This window comes from Hylobates moloch, unplaced genomic scaffold (assembly GCF_009828535.3).
Source record: "Hylobates moloch isolate HMO894 unplaced genomic scaffold, HMol_V3 SCAFFOLD_6, whole genome shotgun sequence".
Classification (NCBI taxonomy): Eukaryota; Metazoa; Chordata; class Mammalia; order Primates; family Hylobatidae; genus Hylobates; species Hylobates moloch.
In genome coordinates, this window is record NW_026652281.1 from 71,502,855 (window position 1) to 71,525,808 (window position 22,954).

At 39.3% G+C, this 22,954-nt stretch overlaps 1 protein-coding gene across 1 annotated transcript in view; it reads right to left on the minus strand.

Moving 5' to 3' along the window:
• Positions 1-22,954, minus strand: part of IQGAP2 (IQ motif containing GTPase activating protein 2) — a 313,423-nt gene that overhangs the window by 102,822 nt on the left and 187,647 nt on the right. Inside the window, exons 6-12 of the mRNA XM_032157013.2 lie at positions 18,448-18,515; positions 17,697-17,810; positions 16,840-17,018; positions 14,497-14,584; positions 9,846-10,009; positions 6,372-6,532; positions 8-132 (exon numbers count right to left, since the gene is read on the minus strand). Of these exons, the coding sequence (XP_032012904.1) occupies positions 8-132; positions 6,372-6,532; positions 9,846-10,009; positions 14,497-14,584; positions 16,840-17,018; positions 17,697-17,810; positions 18,448-18,515 (899 nt within the window). The remainder of the gene's footprint in view (positions 1-7; positions 133-6,371; positions 6,533-9,845; positions 10,010-14,496; positions 14,585-16,839; positions 17,019-17,696; positions 17,811-18,447; positions 18,516-22,954) is intronic.

Consider the following 22,954-nt stretch of genomic DNA (forward strand, 5'->3'; position numbering starts at 1 on the left):
TACTTACGGTCATTTTCTTCTTGAATTTGAGCATTAACCATATCAATACAATTCTGAATTTCATTCCAGCTTAAGTTATCTTGCCCTTGGGATAAAACTTCTAGTTTAACAGAGAGCAGTGTGTTTGCATAACTGTGGAAGAGAAAATAATCATGATGTTAATCAGAGACATTCATTCTTTGTTCATGTTATGTTTCTCAACTATGACACATGGTCAAACGTAGTTGTTATGAGGTTAGACAAAGAGTAGAAAGGCAAATAAAATTGTCTTGTGTAGCTCTGTCAACATATACCAGGCTTACTTGTATTAATGGTGTTTTCTTAAAGTATTTTTATGAACAAATTCTGTTTAATGAAAGCTCTTCAAAATCGAAACTTGTACCTAACTCAAGCAAAACTGAAAGCTTTCAAGTCTGTGAAATTACTTTTCCCTAGTTATTAATTTTCCTCCCCTGTGTATGTCTTGGTTCTTCTCAGCCTTCAGATGATTGTTACAGGACAAAATTCAGAGTTACTATGGGTCTCAATCATTCTATCACCAAGGGTCCGTTTCATTATTTCTCTTGTTCCTTCCAAAATCTAAGTTTTAAAGGACCTCTTCTACTACAACCCTAATATAGAGCCACTTTGAGGCCTAATATGCCACTGAGGAATCAGATAACATGCAAATGTAGTTCCAGAAACCTTGCTGAGTAGCATGATCTTTACCGTATGTTGTCCTGAAGAAGTGGCACATGAGTTAAACCAGTATATACTGAAATTCCTTTTTACCTGCCCATTTCTCCAAAGGCTCCTAGCCAATACTCAAAAATCTCTCTTAGGCCTGGTGTGGTGGCTCACACCTGTAATCCCAGCAATTTGGAAGGCTGAGTAAGAGGATCGCTTGAGCCCAGGAGTTAAAGACCAGCTTGGGCAACACAGGGAAACCCTGTCTCCATAAAAAAATAAAATTAAAATTAAAAATGGCCCTCTCACCCATTGTTTATGACCAATGACCCTTCTTACTGTGCATAGCCCTCTGGAAGATACAGTTTAGTCAACCACTCCAATTACTTTTTTTCTGTCTGGGGAAATTTCAGGGAAAAACTTACTCATACTGATATATTAAGAAACTTTTACTTCTCGATTATCAATTTTCCCACTTTCCAATTTTCACAGAACCAATGTTACAACCATAGGCTAACATGAACTATTCCAGCCAAAAGTAATAAAACCAGATAGTTTAGTGTGCTTTTATGTCTTTACACCAGGGCAATGAAGAACAATCTTCTGTGTACATAATGAGTCACTCTGCAGTTTGAAATCTGAATAGTCTCTAGGGATCTAGTAATGGCAGAGGTTAAAAGAAGAAACACTATATGAAGTCTAAAACTATTTTCTTGGTTGTGACAAACTTTTTCAAAATTCTGCATGCTTCAAGATGACATGCAGTGTCTTCCATAGAGAGTAGCTTGAGAGAAAAACATCATTCGAAAATAGGAAATGGTGGTAACAATTTATTGTCTGTAGCTGAATGAGGCCTCGCCAAGTGCAGATGTGAAATACACTAGTAACGTATAATAAATAATACTGACCACAATAACAATTTGAATAAGCGGTAACTTGCACTGGTTAGTGTCCCTCACAGATGGAGACCATTCCAAAAGCGCAAAGTCCTTACAGGCATCCCATACACTTAACGTCTAAATGCTGACCCAACAGGAGTGAAATGAGAAAGTTAAAAATAAACACAGAAAGAAATACAACTACCCATCATTTCTTTAGAAATGAACAAAAACAAGCTATAAAGGAAGAGATTTTAAAAGTAACACCATTTGACCCAGCAATCCCATTACTGGGTATATACTCAAGGGATTATAAATCAGTCTATTATAAAGGCACATGTACCTGTATGTTTATTGCGGCACTGCTCACAATAGCAAAGACTTGGAACCAACCCAAATGTCCATCAATGATAGACTGCATAAAGAAAATGTGGCACATATACACCATGGAATACTATGCAGCCACAAAAAAGGATGAGTTCATGTCCTTTGCAGGGACATGGATGAAGCTGGAAACCATCATTCTCAGCAAACTAACAGGAACAGAAACCAACAATGCATGTTCTCACTCATAAGTAGGACTGAACAATGAGAATATGTGGTCACAGGGAGGAGAACAACATACACTGAGGCATGTCAGGGGGTGGGGAACTCGGGGAGGGATAGCATTAGGAGAAATACCTAATGTAGATGGTGGGTTGATGGGTGCAGCAAACCACCATGGCACGTGTATACCTATGTAACAAACCTGCATGTTCTGCACATGTATCCCCAAACTTAAAGTATAATAATAAAAAAAATTTAAAAAAAAAAAGTAACACACGAGAGCTCCACAGCCTTTTCCAATTGAGTATTTCTCTCCAGTACTGAAGTGACCAACTTTGGCAAATATTCCGTAGTTTACCCAAACAGATCAATGTCCTTTCCTCTCACTGCTCTCAGTTCCCTTCACCTCATCTGTGGACAGACTAGTAAGGAGTCTACTAATCTAAGTGTGGGCGGCAAGCCACCCAGGCGCCGAGGCAAGAGACTGAGGACACAAGCTGTTCCAGTATAATAAAATATAAAGCAAGAATAGTCATACCAGATATAGATCTTAGATATGATTATATATGAATATCATGAATCATTAGTTGGTAGTAATTACTCTTTATCCCAATATTATAATAATCCCTGCTCTATAATCATAACCTAAGAAAAACCAGGCCATACAGAGATACGAGCTGAGGGGACATAGTGCGGTGTGACCAGAAGACAGGAGTGTGAGCCTTCTGTTATGCCTGGACAGGGCCACCAGAGGGCTCCTTGGTCTAGGGTGACGCCAGCATCTGGGAAGATGCCCGTTGCCAGGCGGACCATGGTCTAGTGGTGGCAAAAGGTGTCAAGGAACAACACCCGCTACTTAGCAGACCGGGAAAGGGATTAACCCTTTCCCCAGGGGAGTTTAGAGAAGACTCTGCTCCTCCACCTCTTGTGGAGGGCCTGACACCAGTCAGGCTTTCCCGCAGTTATCCGGAAGCCTAACCGTCTCCCTGTGATGCTGTGCTTCAGTGGTCACGCTGTTAGTCCACCTTCATGTTCCATCCTGTACACCTGGCTCTGCTTTCTAGACAGTAGTAGTAAATTAGTGAAAGTACTAAAAGTCTCTGATATGTAGAAATAATGGCATAAGCCGTCTTTCTCTTTGTCTTCTCTCTCTCTCTGCCTCGGATGCCAGGCAGGGAAGGGCCCCCTGTCCAGTGGACACGTGACCCACGTGACCCTACCTATCATTGGAGAAGACTCACATTCTTTACCCTGCCCCTTTTGCTTTGTATACAATAAATAACAGCGAAGCCAGACATTCGGGGCCACTACCGGTCTCCGTGCATTGGTGGTAGTGGTCCCCCGGGCCCAGCTGCCTTTTCTTTTATCTCTTTGTCTTGTGTCTTTATTTCTACACTCTCTCGTCACCGCACACAGGGAGAGACCCACTGACCCTGTGGGGCTGGACCCTACATCTAAGAGACCTGGGAAGCTCTGAGAAGATCAGTAATCCAATTTAGTTCAGCAGATGTTTGTGAGCACTTACTACATGTAAAACGTGGCAGGCACTACAGGAATATTAGGAGGAAAAAGGTGCAGCCTTTATGCTTTCAGACTAGTGGGTAAGACGACAAAAATTCCAAAAAGGTATAAAAGCAGAGCACAGGAAGGGCCGTTAAAGTAGAGAGTCCACAAGAGTAGATATAACAGGGTTCAAAGCAAGAAGTGGAAGGAAACCCTTATGGGTGGAGCACCCTCCCTGGGACAGGCACTGAACCAAACGCTGAATCCTCAAAACAGTTCTGCAAATGCAGAATGGGGCTTTTGTTTCTTTTGTTTTTGTGCTTTATAGATGAAGGAAAAAGGCTTAGTTAGGGAGGGTCAAACTCAGATATTTTTGGTTCCAAGGCATATGCTCCTTTAACCACACCATGCTACCTCCTAGGAGAGATAACATCAGATGCTGGGGTGGGGAGAAGCACGGATATACCTCACGGAACATAATGTGTGGTAGGCAGGGCTCAGAAGCTCCAATACTGTGTTTAGCGGAGCTGGCTAAAGGCACCAAGTTCCTGATGGTGAGAGGGCCATGCATAGGAACACAGAGACCAGAAAGTACACTTGGACTTGGCTAAAGTGCAAAATACGAGTAGGGATGGAGCTGGAGGTAAGGTCAGAGCAACATGCTTAGAATGAGAAGTTTGTTCTTAATTCAGATGAGAACAAGGAACAATCAAACAGAATTATGAACAGGGCTACATTTTAGAACAGTTAATCTGGGAACAGTGTATGCCCAAGGCTAATGTTAACCCATACAATACGTTTGTGAGAATTAGACAAAAGAATCTCTCTGGGCAAACACAGCTCCAAGAGTAGAAGCCATGGTGAATAGGGAGAGACTTTGCATGAATTTGTCAAGGTGGCCATGCACAGCACACTTGTGCTATGAAGAACCCACACTCTATGGGGAGAGGCCCTGGACAGAGCCGTGTTTCTCAAACTTGATAATCTGCAAAACTGGGCTTCCAAGATCCCAAGTTAAGATGCTGACTTTGGAAGTAAAATGCCAAGGCTGAAGAAGATCATTTGGGGCCAATAAAAGTGTCAATACAAGAACCCAAGTGGGCCCTTAAATCCCATGTCAGTACTGGGTCTTCCAGATCCAGAATGTATTTAAATTTAAAAAAAAAAAATCAAAACACATTTTAAAAGTTCTTCACACAGAACACTCGAACTGTGAGGCTCCATCTGTAGGTCCCAGATGGAAACTACAGGTATAAATATGGTTTTCAAATAGAATGGGACCACTTCTTTAAGGGTATTTGTAAATGAGGAAGCAGGCATTTTTGATAATCAGAATGGGTGAGTCAGGGGCTACTGTCATGTGGAGGACAGTTGCCAGGGATGCTAAATACGTGGAATAGTCTTGACAGTTATCTCACCAAGATGCCCCATTAGCCTGTAAGCTTCATAAGGGATTGACCAGCTCTGTCTTCTACTCTAGCACTAAGAAAGTATGGCAAAGCCTGGTTAGGTAGGAATGATTAATGAATGGGGAGATAAAAGAAGTAGGATGACCAATTTAGGGGTTACTACAGAAGCAAAAGTGAGAAGTCTAAATGAGGGTGGTTGCAGGGAAATGGAAATATCTTGCAGAGGTATAAGGCACATAGACTGGCTACTGACAGCAGGCTCTTTAGAGCACAAGGGTGCCCAGCTGAGGGCAGAGGGAAACTCAAATTGAGCTTCAGGTTTCTCAGTTTACAGGAGAGAATGGTGCCATTAACAACTAAAAGAAACAGTGGAAGTAGATATAAATTATCTTGGAAACACACTCTAAGGAGTCATATGAACCAGATGGCCAAATTTAAGTAGAACAAGAGAATTAGTTTCTCCAAAAAGACTAAAAACAAGGAAAACCCACCATCCTTCCATTACTTTTTGGCCATTCACTACATAGACAAGTGGTCAAATACCATTTGTTTAACCTAAGAAATCTCTGGTTTTTCCTTTGCAACTGTACATGACCCAAGAGAATTAGCCAACCTGCCTATTAGAGCCATTCCAAAATCAGTAGCTGAAAAGAGCTTTTGTCAAGATCTGTGCAGACATCTCCCCCTGGTGGTTACAAGAATCCAAGATTCACTCATTTTAACTGGGGCTTTTATCTCAGCGACTCTCTCTTCTGGCTCCCAGTGCTGGCCATTCGATTTTCTCTCTAGATCCGCTATAGTATTTTATAATAATGCTATCACAGTTGCACTATCTGGTAGCACACTTCAGAAACATGAAATGAAAGATAAATGGATGTTGTTACCCACTGCCATGACCCACTGTGGTCTCAGGATTTCTTTGGCTTAATAATCAGAAGAGTGGAGTTTGGGGCCCAACTGCCCAATTTTAGGTCCATAACCTGGATTCTGTTTCTGCATCAATGACATAAAAGAACTGGACTGGATGATTACTAAAGTTGCTTCCAACTCTTCTACATTCTGCGGTTTCCAAAAGACACCCAAGGAAAGGTATGTTTCCAATAGTTCCTTTATTTTCAGCCTATCAAATAATCTTTGCCAATGACAAAGTCATTTATTAATTGCCACAGGATGATCACTTTCTGATTCTTTTTGTTCCCCAGAAGGAATACTGTAAACAAGGATACTAATTAGAAGGACTCTTAGACTAGTTTTCAAGAAACATGAGCATGGTATATGGATTTCTCCACCAACAGGCAAATTCCTCATTTATAAGATCTGCCAAACATGCATTTCTGCACTGAAAGAAGGTTTGGAAAATGTTCCTTACCGTTCCACATATGCCTTGTCCAGATTGTTTAAGCCTATTGTGGGGCTTCTGAGTTGATTCTGCGCAGACACAAGATCGTTGCTTTCCAAGGCCTGGTTTAGTAAAGCAACAGCAGACAACATTTCCACCGCAATCAAAAGCTCCTCGTGGGCCAAGTAATTCTATTGGAAAACATATGGCAACATAAGCTCCCCACACAACACACCTCATGTGCATGATGGAGGTTTACAATGCACATTTCAGCAAACGATGAAAAGTCAAAGAACTTGATAGCTCAGCAGAAAGAGGAGTCATGGCCACCTGCTTTCCACTGGCTTTAAGAACAGGTATATGGCTCCTGGGCTTTCCTTAGATGATCATTTTTTGGGACTGGGTTGATTACAATGAAAAGTTACGATTCCACAAATGTCTGCATTCCCATTGCTGATCCCTACTCCTAGCTATACTGGCTGCTTAAAGGCTCAGTCCAGCCATATAATTAAGCCAAGACTAGATAACATCGTCACTGACTGAGAGTGCCAGGTAAGATTTTAGCACAGCTAATGATTTCTAGTTTGAATTAAGGGTTAAGGGAAGGTTGGGAGAATTTCACCGAAAAGTTATAATCTGAAGCACAAAATAAGGTCTTCAAACCAAGACTATTGATTTAATTCGAAAAAAGTTAAAGTGACATTTTCATGGAAATTTTAAAATATATTACCAGGTCAAGATATTTGAAGAAATCTGAGGTGATCTTTCGGTAAAGCAAGTAAAGCTCTCCAGGTTTTTTTGTTTGGTTTGCTTTGCTTTATTATTATTATTATTATTTGAGATGGAGTTTGGCTCTTGTTGCCCAGGCTGGGGTGCAATGGCATGATGTAGGCTCACTGCAGCCTCTGCCTCCCAGGTTCAAGCGATTCTCCTGCCTCAGCCTCCCAAGTAGCTGGGATTACAGGCACCCACCACCATGCCCAGCTAATTTTTTGTATTTTTAATAGAGACAAGGTTTTGCCATGTTGGCCAGGCTGGTCTCGAACTCCTGGCCTCAGGTGATCTGCCTGCCTCAGCCTCCCAAAGTGCTGGGATTACAGGTGTGAACCACCGCACCTGGCCAGATCTCCAGGTTTATATGATTTAAAATCTGGATTTAGCTTATCCAAAAAAATACATCTTAGATTCCCCTTTAATATCTTCTTCCATTTAACCATTTTATGTTATATTGGCCAAACTTCAAAAGGAATATTTTTTTCATCATATTGAAGGGACATAAGGAGGAGGAGCATGAAAAAGAATTGCTAAGGAAAAGCTGATACATATTTTACATTTAGGGTATTATGGGTATTTAATATATAACGTAACGTTCATCTTAAAATGCATTATTATATCTTTCTGGATCTCCACAGAAGTCTTGCAGCAAACTGATTTCAGAATAAAAAGGGATAGTTTAATCTTTCAAAGCAAATGGGAAGAAGGGGTTACCATAGAGAGCATGTAAGTAAATTTTATTTAAATATCTTACATTAAATACAGGTTTAACATATAAGGTATCAAATTATAAGAGCAGAATGGAATTGTTTATAATTCACTTCCTCTATCTCTTTCAGTGACCTGTCCGTGGATACCTAAATTGGTATACAGCAAACAGGATAAGCAGAGAGGAAGAAGAAATGGGGCTGGATAGCCACAGGTTAACTATGGCCACTTGAGGATGAATGAGTGTCCTCAAGCATAAGTAGCCTTGAGCTTCAGAGCCAGAGAAGTGGAAGAAAATATTAATGACAGAACCTAAGTGAAATTAAGAAAATAAGCTATTTTTCTTTTATTACAAATACTATATTTCTATTTAGGAAACATAGGGAGTCTTTTTAATTACTATTATTATTTTTGTAAAGATGAGGCCTATGTTGCCCAGGTTGGTCTTGAATTCCTGGCCTCAAGTGATCCTCCTGTCTCAGCCTCCCAAAGTGCTGAGATTACAGACAGGAGCTACCGCATTCAGCCAATACAGAAGTCTTAATAAGCAAGAATAAGAAAACAAATGCTGCCACCCAAGCTCTTTTATGTATATCTTTTTATGTATTTTAAATTCATACATACATTTGCAGAGGTTTTGTCTTTATAACTGACTTCATTTTCTTATTGCAAAAAACAAGATAATGCTACATATCTTAATCTCATTTTTCCCACTTAGTATGGATATCTTTTCCAGTCATTATTCTTTACATTATCATTTTTACTGGTTGCACATATTTCTCGCATGTACAAGCACCATAAATGTTATTAATTTACAGGCAATCTGCTATTAATTAACAGTCATTTGTTTCCTGGTTTTCAGTATTCTAAACAATGCTGTGAAACATCTCTGTGGCCAAAGCTATTTGGTTCATATCCTTCAGGCTTATTTTCTAGAACATAACTGTCAGCATCATGGGCTTTTGATCTGTATTACTAAGACCACCCTGCAGAAAAGCTGTATAATTCATACGCCCAGTGGCTGTGTAGGAGATGTTTGTGCCCCATATCTATCCCTATGCTGGGTTAAATCTTTCTAATCTCTACCAATCTAATTTTAAATCATAAGTGTACTGTGTTTTAATTTATATATTTTTTACTTCTGATTGAGTTTAAACTTTTTTTTTGTCATTTGTATATTTCTTGTTTTATGAATTGCCTGCTCATGTTTTTGGCCTCTCTTTATTGTGTGTGGATAAGAGCTGATTGTGACTTTAAAGATCCAATGACTGTCCTATGTTTTTCCTTAGAACTTTACTTTTTAAAATTATTTTTTATATTTAATATTTTATGTTGAAAATTTATTTTGATATATGTGTAGTGAGTTAATGTTTTCTTAACAAAGCTTAAACACTCGCAAGGATATCATTTATTAAATAGTTGTTTCCTCACCGTCTTGAAATACGAGCCTTGTCATATGCTGAATTCTTGGTTCTGCTTTCAGTAGTTTTCATTTTGTTTCATTGTTTGGTTTACAAGAGTGTTAGTAAACATGTTCTTAATTACTGTAACCTTGTATGAAATTATTGTTGAATGCTGTTGTCATATTAAGGAGCACAAATTTCCAAAAATCAAAGCCATGGTGCTAATGGTCTTATTTGCAGTTTCTAAAATTGCAGATTGAGCTTATTTTCTACACAAAAAACATTATATATTGTAAAAAAAATACCGCATCGGTATAGCTAAAAATTATCCAAGGTTCTTCAAATATCACACAGAGAATAAGAACAACCTATTTTCACATGTATATGTATAGACCACTGCCGGAATCTCCTAACTATGTTCTTAGATTCTTTATGTAGACTAAAAGCAAGAATTAACAAGGAAGAAGGCCATGGAATTGGTACAGGTGGGCCAGTGAGACCAGGACTGGTACAAATTAGAGATCCCCAGATCCCTATTCCCCTTTCCTAACTAGGCTTCCCTAGTGCGCCATGGTACACAGGGTTACCATCCCCACAGCTGGGGTCTCCTCTGACTTACCATGGCATTCTGTTTCTGGAGGCTGAAAAGTTCGTTCTGATACATGGCAGCAGCAAAGGGATAAACAGCAGGCAGCTGGGCCTCTGGTTTCTTCAGTGCAAGCAGCGTATTCTCGGGGTCACCTTCCGGAATGACAGCATTGATATGGTCCACTGCAGCCTGCCCTGAGGGTGGGGGTTCATGTTTTGTCAGAATGGTTGCTCTTTCCACTGAGGTCTCACCCAATCAGCCCTTCTTCCCAAGGATTTGAACCTAAGCAGTTACTTTTCATGAACTCTGAAAAGCTGCAGGCAGAGGGTAGGTAAGGCTTTGAAAATGTTATCTCAGTAATTGAAACTAATCCAATACTTGGAGTTAGTGCCTACAAGAACCTTAGCATTGATGGAGCTTAGGGTATGAGATCAGTCCTGAGTAGCATGACTTCCTTCCAAAATCCTTCCTTATAGGACCAGCTCTGGTCTCACTTCTTCCCTGAAGCCTTCAGATTGCTCCAGTCCTTAAGGATTTCTCATCATGTGAACACCATAGTTATTTAAAGCTAGGCCATGTAGTTCCAGCAGGCATGTTCCCTGTGCTCCTTGTGCATTAGTACTGCATCCCCAAGGAGACTTCAAGTGACAAGAAGACCAGAGGCAAGACTTGCCCTACTGCTGTATCTTCCTAACACATAAGCACTGCGGTAAGCCTACAGCAAGCACTTGGACACATTGCTGCAACATCTGAGACAACCATAAACTCTGTGATATGGTTTGGCTCTGTGTCCCCACCCAAATCTTATGTTGAATTATAATCCCCAATGTTGGAGGAGGGATCTGGTGGAAGATGATTGTAACATGGGGGCGGATTTCCCCCTGGATGATAGTGAGTTCTCACGAGATATGGTTAAGTGTGTAGCACTTCCCCCTTCTCTCTCTTCCTCCTGCTTTGGGCATGTGAAGATGTGCCTGGCTTCCTCATCGCCTTCTGCCATGATTGTAAGTTTCCTGAGGCCTCCCCTAGACATGCAGAACTGTGAGTCAATTAAGCCTCTTTTCTTCATAAATTACCCAGTCTCAAGCAGTTCTTTATAGCAGTGTGAGAATGAACTAATACACTGTGATCTCTCAATCAGTTGTAAGGTGCAGATTATAAAGACCTGAATTTTGGTGACCAAACTGAGATGCTTGGAACAGTAGATTCAGCATAGTTTTCAGAGAACAAAAATGAAATTGCTGAGTAAATAGGAGAATGAACGATGAACTCTGCCACCAGGAAAGAGCAAATCAGACAGAGATGGCAGAGTTTTGCCTTATAGAGAAGTCATCTGGGTAGCAGAAGTAACACATGCCCATAAATTTATAGAGCCTTTCAAGGGTTAGCCTGACTGCCTAATTCGTAAGTAGACTGCAGCTAAGATTCTTCTAACCCTTTTTCACAAGATGACAATTTATCTTCTCTAAATACATTCACGAGGATCTTCCCTCAATATTTTAACTAAGAGATATAATTCAATAACAGGAAATACTTATGATTAATGGAATCCTTCAAGTTATCCCCCAGAAAACTCACACTTAACCTAAAGGACCCTGAGAACCTTAGCATTTCTATCTTTAAAATTAATGTGACAAACCAAAACATTTCAGAAAGGAAGGCTAGTGGTCGTTTGTGGTATTTTCTGTTCTGCTACAGTTAATCTAAGGCCTTTCAGCTGTATCTCAGATTACTCTAGGTAGGATCTTGCTTTACCTTTGATAAATTTATTATATGGGTTTGTACAGCTGAATTTCAAACATCAGAAAATCATGTCTTTAAAACACTGTTTCTCTCTCTCTCTCTCTCTCTCTTTGAGACAGTCTTGCTCTGTTGCCAAGGCTGGAGTGCAGTGGTGCAATCTTGGCTTACTGCAGTCTCAACCTCTTGGGCTCAGGAGATCCTCTGACCTCAGCCTCTAGAGTATCTGGGGCTACAGTTGTGTGCCAACATGCCCGGCTCATTTTTAAATTTTTTTTTTGTAAAGACTGAGCCTCTCTTTGTCGCCCAGGCTGGTCTTGAACTCTTGGCCTGAAGTCATCCTCCCACCTCAGCCTCCCAAAGTGCTGGATGACAGGCATGAGCCACTGCACCCAGCCTGAAAAACACTATTAAATAAACAATTTCTTCTAAAAAATAAGGTAAGATCAACCATTCTTTTACACTCTGCATTTAACAAAATGTCCAGGCAGGGCGTGGTAACTTTTGTCTGTAATCCTAGCATTTTGGGAGGCTGAGGTAGGAGGATCACTTGAGCCCAAGAGTTCAACACCAGACTGGGCAATAGAATAAGACCCAGTCCAAAAAAAAAAAAAAAAAAAGCAAAGAAATGCAAAATGTCCAGCTCTGATCTTAACAGAAAATATCATGCAATGAATGGAATGCATTTGCTGAACCTGAAAGGTAAATGGTTATAATGTGAACAAAGCTGAGGCCTCTGACAACAGATCTGTTGACATTACCACCAACATTGTCACTGATGCTATTACTATGGTTGCTATGAATGTGGATGCCTTAACATTTTAATACAATAACCTACATGGTTGGGGAAAAGCTTGTCAAAGTAATGATTCTTACTTTTTTTTTAAGTTTTTTTGAGATGGAGTCTCGCACTATCGTTCGGGCTGGAGTGTAGTGGTGTGATCTCAGCTCACTGAATCCTCTGCCTCCCACATTCAAGCGATTCTCTCCTGTCTTAGCCTCCCAAGTAGCTGGGATTACAGGTGCCCACCACCACGCCTGGCTAATTTTTTGTATTTTTAGTAGAGACGGGGTTTCACTATGTTAGCCAGGGTGGTCTTGAACGCTTCATCTCGTGATCCACCCATTTCAGCCTCCCAAAATGCTGGGATTACAGGCGTGAGCCACTGCACCCAGCTGATTCTTACATATTTTAAAGTGTACAATTGTCTCATTGTCATGTCATCAAAATGAGGGTTTTCTTCCTAAGGTTACTTTCAGTTCTACTGGACTATAAATTTTAAGATGGGGAGAGATAAAAAGACTTCAGAACAATCATGTTCTACACATTTAAAGCCATCAAACCTTGCCTTCATATTTTCAGCCGGTTTTACCATTAGTGCAAAACATCCAATGCCTTTTACTTAAAAATGGAAAAAAAAAGTATAGCCAATTTGGCATTAAATTTGTGGTCAGGAAATTATGGCACTGCGTAAAGAACTAAAACATTTATATAAAGCATTTTATTTAACATGAAAAAGAAAACTGTTTTCATGGTTATAAATATTTCAAAAATAAAGGATGGCTAAAGGCTATGGAGCCATTTCCTCTCTAGGCTTATGGACCTCAGATGTCTCACTGGCAGCAGTAATTTCCTCCTGTAATTCATTTCTGTCAAGCATCATGAAATTCTCAGCTTTCACACAGAGCAAAAAGACAAACTTTAAATTGTACTTCATATATCATCAGTAACATGTTCAAGATTTCACAAGAATCAAAGAACAGGCACATGCATCCTAAAATGTTAAGGTGTTACCTTAAAAAAAAAAAAAAGGCAATTGAGAGTTTTCAGCCCAGTTGTGTGTATGTGAGGCATATTCTCAAACACATTCAGTTGTTAACTCCTAGACATTCACTTTAACCCTCTGGGGCTTTCCTTAATTACTATTTGAGCCCCTTAGGATATTTCTCTCCAGCGATTTAGGAGCAGACTTCTTAGTAACACCGTGGGTGTACACTTCTTTGCAAGAGTTACAAGCAAAAAAGAATATTCAAAACTCAACCAGGATGTTAAAAGGAAGGCAAGGTTTAGGACTGTTGTAATTAGTGGATACTCCAAATTTTAATTTGGCAGGGAGTTCACATGCTTTATTAAGCAGGCTAAATGGCCTTTCATGTATTAGTTTTTTGGGTATATATGGATTATTTAGACTGACCAGGGAAAAATAAACATCAAATGACATTTCTTACTGACTCTTCTGATGCTCAAGTAAAAATAGGTTTTGCCAGAGGGGAGAAAAGACTAATAAAAAAAATTGATGTATCTCAACCTGCATATGCTTATTTTAATTACCTGAGTCTGCTGTTCTTTACAATCACACACCTGAGCCAGGTACTAAGAGGAACTCATTTGCTTGACTCCACAGAGGCTCAGGGGTGTGGGACTCAAAGCTGCCATCATGAGATTTCATCTGGCCTGCCCATAGTCCCATTCACTGGCACCAAAGTTACACAAGTGTAAGAAAAATCTTACAAACTACAGACTAATGGCTGGGAAGTCACAGAGAGCAGTGATGTCAATAGTACCTTTTACAATTCCAATAGAATATCATTGCATAATCATGGGCAAGCAACTACAATCTGTAAGTTATAATCTTTTACTAAATGACCTTCAGTATTAGCCCCAAAAGTGACAGATTTAAAATGTGGAATATAATGAAACAGGAAGGTAGAATCAAACTAGCTTCAGGATACTTTGTGTGGACTGAGATCACCAAAAAAAGCCCAGTGGGAAACTGCCAAATGCTGCACCATAATTAAGAGCAACATTGACACTGAGTAGATTTCTCATTGTATAAGGCAGTTTTCCAAGTATACAAATTGAGAGTTGTGTTGGGATTCTGGCAAAGAAAGTCTGTATCTTATGGAAATATCAATTTCCTTCATACGATCCATTACTTACTGTTGACTTTATTAATATTGCCTTGGATTTCTGCTTGTGTCAGCAGTTCTTCATAAGCATCTCTTTCTTCTTCTGAAATACAGCTATTCTGCAAAACAAAGTCTTCACTGATTTCTGAGGTTAAATAAAATATTTCCAAAACTCGAAACTCAAATGGAAAAATGTGAAGAGTGACAAAAACCATTCCCTAATTATTTTAATTCATTGCAAGCATTTGTGGAGTGCCTGCTCTGTGCAGGGGACTAGGGGAGAATGCTGGCAAAGACTACAAAGATGAATGACAGACCCGGTGACTCTTTGAAACGGGCTAATTTTCAAATGTGGAAAACATTAGTTTGGACCACTTGGTATTGCCATTTTTGTAGACCAAAAACAGTTGAATAGCGCCAATTTCATTTGATTTAATCTAATAAAATCAAGAACACAAATAATAAATATACCTAGAAGAACAGAATAGGTTCTTTAAGAGAAATACTATAAGCATTTTTTTAGAAAGTATTCATACTTAGTTGGGAAGAAAATTTTTCTAAGACATCATAATCAATGAGGGCTTCGAGCAACAGAATAATGTCAAGAATAGGAAACAGACAGCAGGATTTGGTTACACAGATGGAAAGCTTAGCACATTAGGCTGCAGCTTGGAGTGTGTGTCCATGGTGAGCCAAAAAGATGAGGGGGTCAGCTGAAGGCTAAGCTAAGATTTGGTGTTTAATTCAGTAGGTAATAGAGAATTGGGGGATGTTTCTCGTGGGTTAACACCAGATTTGTAGTTAAAGATCAATTTTGTAACCTCTAGCTCTAAGAGGGATTGGCTTGGAGAGTAACAGGAGGCAGAGAGACCCACAAGGAAGGTGCTTGATACAAGAGTCATGCGATGAGGTCAGAAGGGGCAGGACTGAGGCAAGACTGGTGAGACTAGAAGGTTGGCGACAGATTCAACTCCAACAAGAGTAGGCAGCAGAATCTAGCAATGGATGGGACACAGGAGCATAAAAAGACTTCTGAGACAAAGCTGGCCATCATTCTGAACCAGGGAAGTCAGCAAGGGGAGCTCTTCTGATATAATGGGGTTCAAAGCCAGAGGGACACAGATGAAGTTATCTGGAGGAGGAGGAGAGAGGCCAATTTGGGAAGGGCTGGCATAAAGCTGATGGCTGATTTCTTCAACAAGTGGATGAGCTCAATGGAGGAAGAACAGAGAAGGGATTCAATGTCAGACCTTGAAGAATCCCCATACTGAGAGGAAGAAGGAAGAGGAGAAAGAGGCACAGAGGAGAACTGTGGCAGCAAGGACGCACATAAGCTAGTGGAGCAGAGAATCTCAAGGTAGGAGGCCAACCCTGCCAGATGCTGGTGGAAGCCACCAGTAGAGAAAACGCCAAAACCTAAAGTGGTTACTTTTAGTCATGGAGCTGAAACTGACATGGCAAGAGCTTAATGAGAGACAAGCTGGTGAGGAAGTAGAAGCTCTCAGTGTAGACAAATTTTTCAATAATGGACTAGACAGAAAGGTGGTTACAAATGGAGTTAGGATTACGAGCAGGCTGTCTTATACAGGAGGGACATCCTCAAATATAAAGGACTGACTATTGGGAAAATATGAAGACCGTAGATTCAAAAACATCCTCTCTGAACTTCACCACACTGAATTATTAACCTCTACTACCAAATGTAAAAGTAACTTAGCTACCGTAAGGTCTGTTGATGATGTCTAACAAGGGATGATCATGAGTTGCTACTTCTACACTTCCTGGGGACATTAGTAACTTTGCAACATGACTTTTAATTCTTTCAATATATAACATTCATCACAAAATTCCCTTTTTAAAAATTGAGAGAGGGTCTCACTCTGTTGCCCAGGCTGGAGTGCAGTGGCAGGGTCATAGCTCACTGCAGCCTCCACCTCCCAGGCTCAAGTGATTCTCCCACCTCAGCATCCCGAGTAGTTGGGACTACAGGCTTGCACCACCAAGCCTGGCTAATTTTTTATTTTTATTTTTATTTTCTTAGAGACAGGGTCTCACTATGGTGCCCAGGCTCGTCTTGAACTCCTGGACTCAAAGGACCCTCCTGCTGCGGCCTCCCAAAGTGCTGGGATTATAGGCATGAGCCACCATGCCTGGCCTATAAAATTCCTTTTTATGCCTTATATAGGGATATAATCTAATTGCCTTACCTAATGTATAGTCCTCTTGTATGCCACATTTCATTCAAATCAATTGTCTATGGCTATAGAGAACATAGCCAATTGATTTAAAAGTATTGCTTTTAACATTAAGGCTTTTCAAACTAGTAACTCATAAGCACATTCATTACTGTTTTTATTACTCAGAATCTAAGTACCTTCAGTCTTGCATTTTCCTCTTTTTTCTTTTTGGCATCCCAGAGTTCTTTCTGATATTCTGGTGCAAGGTTGTCATCCACTAAAGTTAAAACTGCATTTGGGTTTCTTAGTGTTACAACAGTTTGCTCTGCTATTCCTTTTTCAACTGCTTCATTAATGGCTATAACTGCAGCATGTACTAAAAAGTAAAGAGAGAGAGAGAAAAAGGTTTTTATCAGCAAAAGACAACATGGACAGTTGCACTGACCCTATGTAAACTCAAGCAGTTTTACTTTCTTTCTTGGCTTCCAGTAAACACGTCAAAAAGAGAACTGAGACATATTATGGAGCACCTGACAACCTCTCCACATGGCTGTCTTTGGTCCTGATCTCAGCATCTGTTAAGTAATTCTGACTCATTTATATGTCACTGAATGGCTAAAATGAACCAAGCCCTAAGTCAACCACAGGAGTTAGACGGTAAGTCAATCCTTGCCCTCTGGTCAGGGCAACATGGGTAATTTTAAAGTAACATGTTGGTTCCAAGAGATACTTGCAATTAGCTTGCAATACTAAAAGACCTGTAACAATGAACTCTACCACTAAAATCTACAGACACAGAAAGTAGAGAACTATGGACAATGAAGGTATTTCTAGAACCTCAATTCATGTTGTACAAGTAGAAGTCTAAAGACCAAAATCAATTACTTGGTTATATTCTGACATCCTCAAATTAATCATCTATAAAACAAATAATAAAAACTTTTAGGGTGCTTAAAGTATCTTCTAAATATTCTATCTCGAGTAATCAAAATCAATAGGTAAAGTACAGGTAAGTCTCACGTCAATGGCAAGTGTGGATTTTAAATGGACTTACATGCAGCTTCATCCACGGACAGTTCATTGGCCAGAATACCACCTATTTTGCTGAAAGATGGCATCTGTATTCCATATTTCTCAAGTTCTTTTCTCATATTACTGATTTCCTCCTCTAACAAAGAACAAAATAATAATAATCATTATCAGAGAAAGTTACAGACAGAGATGGATGCAGGAATGAGTACAATCATATCAAGAAATGTCTTCATCAGGAAGCAGGGTTGTTTGTAAACAAGAGCCTCAGGAAGAACCCAGCCCAAGTTTCTCATTTCACAAATATGGGGAAGGAGAACTCTGTCAAGAACAAACAAGACAGGTCTGTTTTCTCTTCTCATCAATATACAGGAATAAGGGAAATCAATAATATCAAAATCGGGAAAAAGGTATTGGTACTTTTTTTTTTTTTTTTTAGGCAGAGTCTCGCTCTGTCGTCCAAGCTGGAGTGCAGTGGCACGATCTCAGCTCACTGCAAGCTCCGCCTCCCGGGTTCATGCCATTCTCCTGCCTCAGTCTCCCAAGTAGCTGGGACTACAGGAGCCCCCCACCTCGCCTGGCTAATTTTTTGTATTTTTTAGTAGAGACGGGGTTTCACTGCATTAGTCAGGATGGTCTCGATCTCCTGACCTTGTGATCTGCCCGCCTCGGTCTCCGAAAGTGCTGGGATTACAGGCATGAGCCACCACGCCCGGCCAGGTATTGGTACTTTTTATAACTAGATTGTAAAAAATTACAAAGATAAAGAGTAGTACCTGTGAAGTCTACTTTGCCCAACAAATCCTGGATCTGGGGTGCTATTCCTAGTTTGAACAGATATAAACTGAAGGAAAGAAACACAAAATTATCAGAAATTTTATCATCATAAGTCTTAATGTTATAAATTACATAATTCTTAATAGTTTTTTCAGTTGAAAAGACCTAAGAGATATCTAGTCTATTCGTTTTGTAAATGAGGAAACTGAGTCTCTGGGTAACAGAGTCCTTGGTGAGGCCAGGATCAGAATTCCAATCTGTGTCCCAAAAACTGGTCTTCTACTGTAATCCACTTCTACGGCACTTCTACAGAGCCAGCTAACTCTGCATCATCCATTTGTATGGAGAACAAGAAACACAGCTAATACAAAACAGCAGGTAACAAATGCAATAAACATTTCTTTGAATAGTTCTCACATAATTCTTATTTTATTGAAGGTACAGCATGAATTATATTTTGCTTTTTAATATTCCTCCAAGTACCACATACCCCTTGAGGAAATATTTGTTTTACATTTTCTAAACCAATAAATAGAGTGGCAAGACTATCAGTGGGTGAGGTAATGTTAAACTATGATGTGTGTATATTACCCAAGTGGAAGATGGAGAATAAATTGGATGTATTTAAAAACAAATCCATAAGGTAGTAATGATGGCATCCATTAACCTACCCATAACCTGAGAAAAGAACTTGAGAGCTGGCATCTAAATTCTATAAAAAATGTATGTGTTTTCCCCACTTTTATCACTGAGTCATAGTTTCACATAATAGTATATATGAGAAAGTGAACTGAATGATTTTTATGGCTTGAAATACTTCAAAATTATCACTTCAGATGTTGATGTGAGATGGAGTTCCATAGTTTATAGAACATAGAATTTCATTAAATGCATTAAGAAAGTTCAAGATAAAGCTTTTTTAATGGTATTAAAACAAACTCTTAAAATGTATGATCAGGGCCGGGCACGGTGCTCACGCTTGTAATCCCAGCACTTTGGGAGGCCGAGGTGGGTGGATCACGAGGTCAGGAGATCGAGACCACGGTGAAACCCGTCTCTACTAAAAATACAAAAAATTAGCCGGGCGTGGTGGCGGGCGCCTGTAGTCCCAGCTACTCGGAGAGGCTGAGGCAGGAGAATGGCGTGAACCTGGGAGGCAGAGCTTGCAGTGAGCCGAGATCGCGCCACTGCACTCCAGCCTGGGAGACAGAGCGAGACTCCGTCTCAAAAAAAAAAAAAAAAAGTATGATCAGTCATTTAATGTAAGTAGCTTGCATTAAAACTGACAATAATTTTCTGATTTTTTTTTTTTTTTTTGGTTGAGACAGAGTCTTGCTCTGTCACCCAGGCTGGAGTGCAATGGCATGATCTCAACCCACTGCAACATCCACCTTCTGGGTTCAAGCGATTCTCCTGTCTCAGCTTCCCAAGTAGCTGGGATTACAGGTGCACGCCACCAAGCCTGGCTACTTTTTGTGTGTGTTTTTTTTTAGTAGAGACGGGGTTTCACCATGTTGGCTAGGCTGGTCTCGAACTCTTGACCACCCACCTCGGCCACCCAAAGTGCTGGGATTATAGGCGTGAGCCATCGTGCCTGGCCAATTTTCTGATAATTTTTATGAAGAGCAATTATTTAGAAAAGTAATACATGATCAAAGTAAAAAATTAGTGACTTATGGTTTAAAAAATTACATAGATAATCACCACTCAGTTACACACTAAATATTTTGGTATATATGTTCTTTTAAAGTTGTTTCTGGACATACCTATTTTATAAATGTATATATTATTCTAGAATATGAATGTACTATAATTTTCTTAAGCAACTGCTGAGCATTTAGATTGTTATTAATTAATAACTATGGCAAATAATGCTTAATAAACCTACTTACATATAGACACAGACACATTTTTGTGCATATTTCTTATTTGTTACAATAAAGCCATGAAAACAAAATTGCCAGCTTGAAAGGGTACACACACAATAAAAGTTTGCAACGTATATTGTCCAAATGTGATCTTAAAAAGAGATTATGCTCATTTATTCTTCATGAGTTAAGGGTTAAAAAACACCCTTTTTCCTTTTATATGAGAATTTGACCTTTGGTTAACTTTCTAGCTCTGTTCTCTTAGGAAACTATACTGTCAACTGTGTTATAAGCATCATTGCTTAGGAAAAAATAACCCAATTGATAAATTGTATCTTGAGAGAAGAAACCATAAATACCTAATAGGTACCATATCTTTGGGCCTTCCTGGGTTCAATGACTCTTATAACTGGTATGTTCTTTGCAGAGAACTGGGAAGCTATGCAGTACAGCTGTTACTATAGATATTGGCTCCTGGGGGCACGAGGCTTACAAGCCAGGAAGGCTCAAACCCACTCCTTAGCAGCAAAGTTGTATCTTGGGGTACCAAAGAGAATGGCGGCTTCCAGATGGCTGTATGGACAACTATGTGGAGCGTCACACAGGCTCCCACTGAAGAGCAAACACCTGCCAGCATGCTGGCTATCCTGGCTACCTCTCTTCTGAGCAACAGGTGCCAGATGTGGCTTATGACAGGTGGGTCAATCTGAATATTTAACTAAACCTAAGAACTCCCTGATGGGCATGGCCCACTAGACCACGAATACATCTGAATGCCATTTTCTTTGATCCCTTATCACCAAAGGATATTATCAATAAAGTCTTTCAAGGGACTAGCAACTGATAGCAACAAGATGTTATTTAAATTTGCATTTCCTTATGGTGGTTGGGAGGGTAAATATTTTTTCATACATGCATTAGCCATTCATATGTCTTCCAGGAATGCCTATTAATGAATGTTTGAATTTTAAAGAATTTTTAGGGGCAGAATTTGCCTCTTATTTTCCTGCTTTTCCTTTAAAACCATAGCAAAGGACAAAGAACTTTTTTTTTTTTTTCACCATATGTGTAACATTAGTTTTAATACTAAATTTCAATGTGATATTTATACCTTATCCACAGAGGAAAAACTTTTATATTAGACTTTGAACATTCTTCAAAGTGAAATAGTCATTATGTATTCATAATCCCAAACCAGCAAGAGAGGATACATTCCTTAGTTAAAGTTCTAGGTCTTTAGACATTATCACGGATATAAAACTGTTTACTTTACACAGCCTCTGAAGACTTTACTACCAAAGGTTCATGCCAACAAGTCATTATTAATTAAAGCTAGATCATTAAGATACCATGCTGACATTTTCAAAACCATAATATTTTATGAACCAATTCTCAACTCATTACATGGGGAAAAAATTCCAGTTAAAAGGGTGCTCATATTACTTGGAACAATGAAATGTCAACCTCTTCACTTGCTCCTTTCTAGTAATGGGAACGACAAAATTAAATAGAATTTAATAGGCAAGATAAACTGCAAAAGAATTTGGCGGGGTGAATGGAGATCAAGCCATCATTTAAGAAATGAGAATACATAGCCGGGGGCGGTGGCTCACGACTGTAATCCCAGCACTTTGGGAGGCCGAGGCGGGCAGATCACCTGATGTTGAGAGTTCAAGACCAGCCTGACCAACATGCAGAAACCCTGTCTCTACTAAAAATACAAAATTAGCTGGGTGTGGTGATGCATGCCTGTAACCCCAGCTACTTGGGAGGCTGAGGCAGGAGAATCGCTTGAACCTGGGAGGCGGAGGTTTGCGGTGAGCTGAATTTGCACCATTGCACTCCAGCCTGGGCAACAAGAGTGAAACTCCACCCCAAAAAAAAAAAAAAAAAAAAAAAAAGAAATGAGAATAGATGAACAAATAATCAAAAACGTATAAGTGTATCACTTCAGTTTCTTTCATAGTACCTGATTTGCATTTTCCTCCTTTTTACAAATTCAAAAATATACCTAATTTACAAAGAAAACTATAAAAAAAGTGAAATTTAGAAAATGTTACAGTAAAATGTAAGTAGACATCCATAAAATGTCTTCAAGTAACAAATTTTATACTTATTACAAGTACTTAATGTGCTGCATCTTTAATATATATTACCTATACTAATATCCTGCTGAAGTTTTAACATACTTTTATATTTTTCTATCAAAGCCTAAGCTAATTGGTATCTATTATACTTATATGCTTCCACCTCTAACTTTCCCACCTATGGAATGCTGAGATAATTTAGAATTTTAGATTCATGCTTTCATTTTTTATTATATCCACCAATAATTTAGATATCTATAAATTTTATTAACTATTTTTCTGATTTTATCTATACCAAATTTTCCTTCTTAGAGTTTTATCTTTGGTTCTTCCGTGTATAAATGTAAGTGCTCAATAAATATTTGTTGAACATAAATTGAATGAATCATCAATTGCACATATGTTAATATTTTCATTTGTTCCTTGGGTCTTGGTTCTGTTTGGTGAATCTAATGCTTCCTTCAGTGGCAGTTTCCTTCAAATGTCTGACATCTGAGCTGGGACTCATCTTGGTGTTTGAGAGTTGCTGTTTGTTGGTCATTCACTGCAGA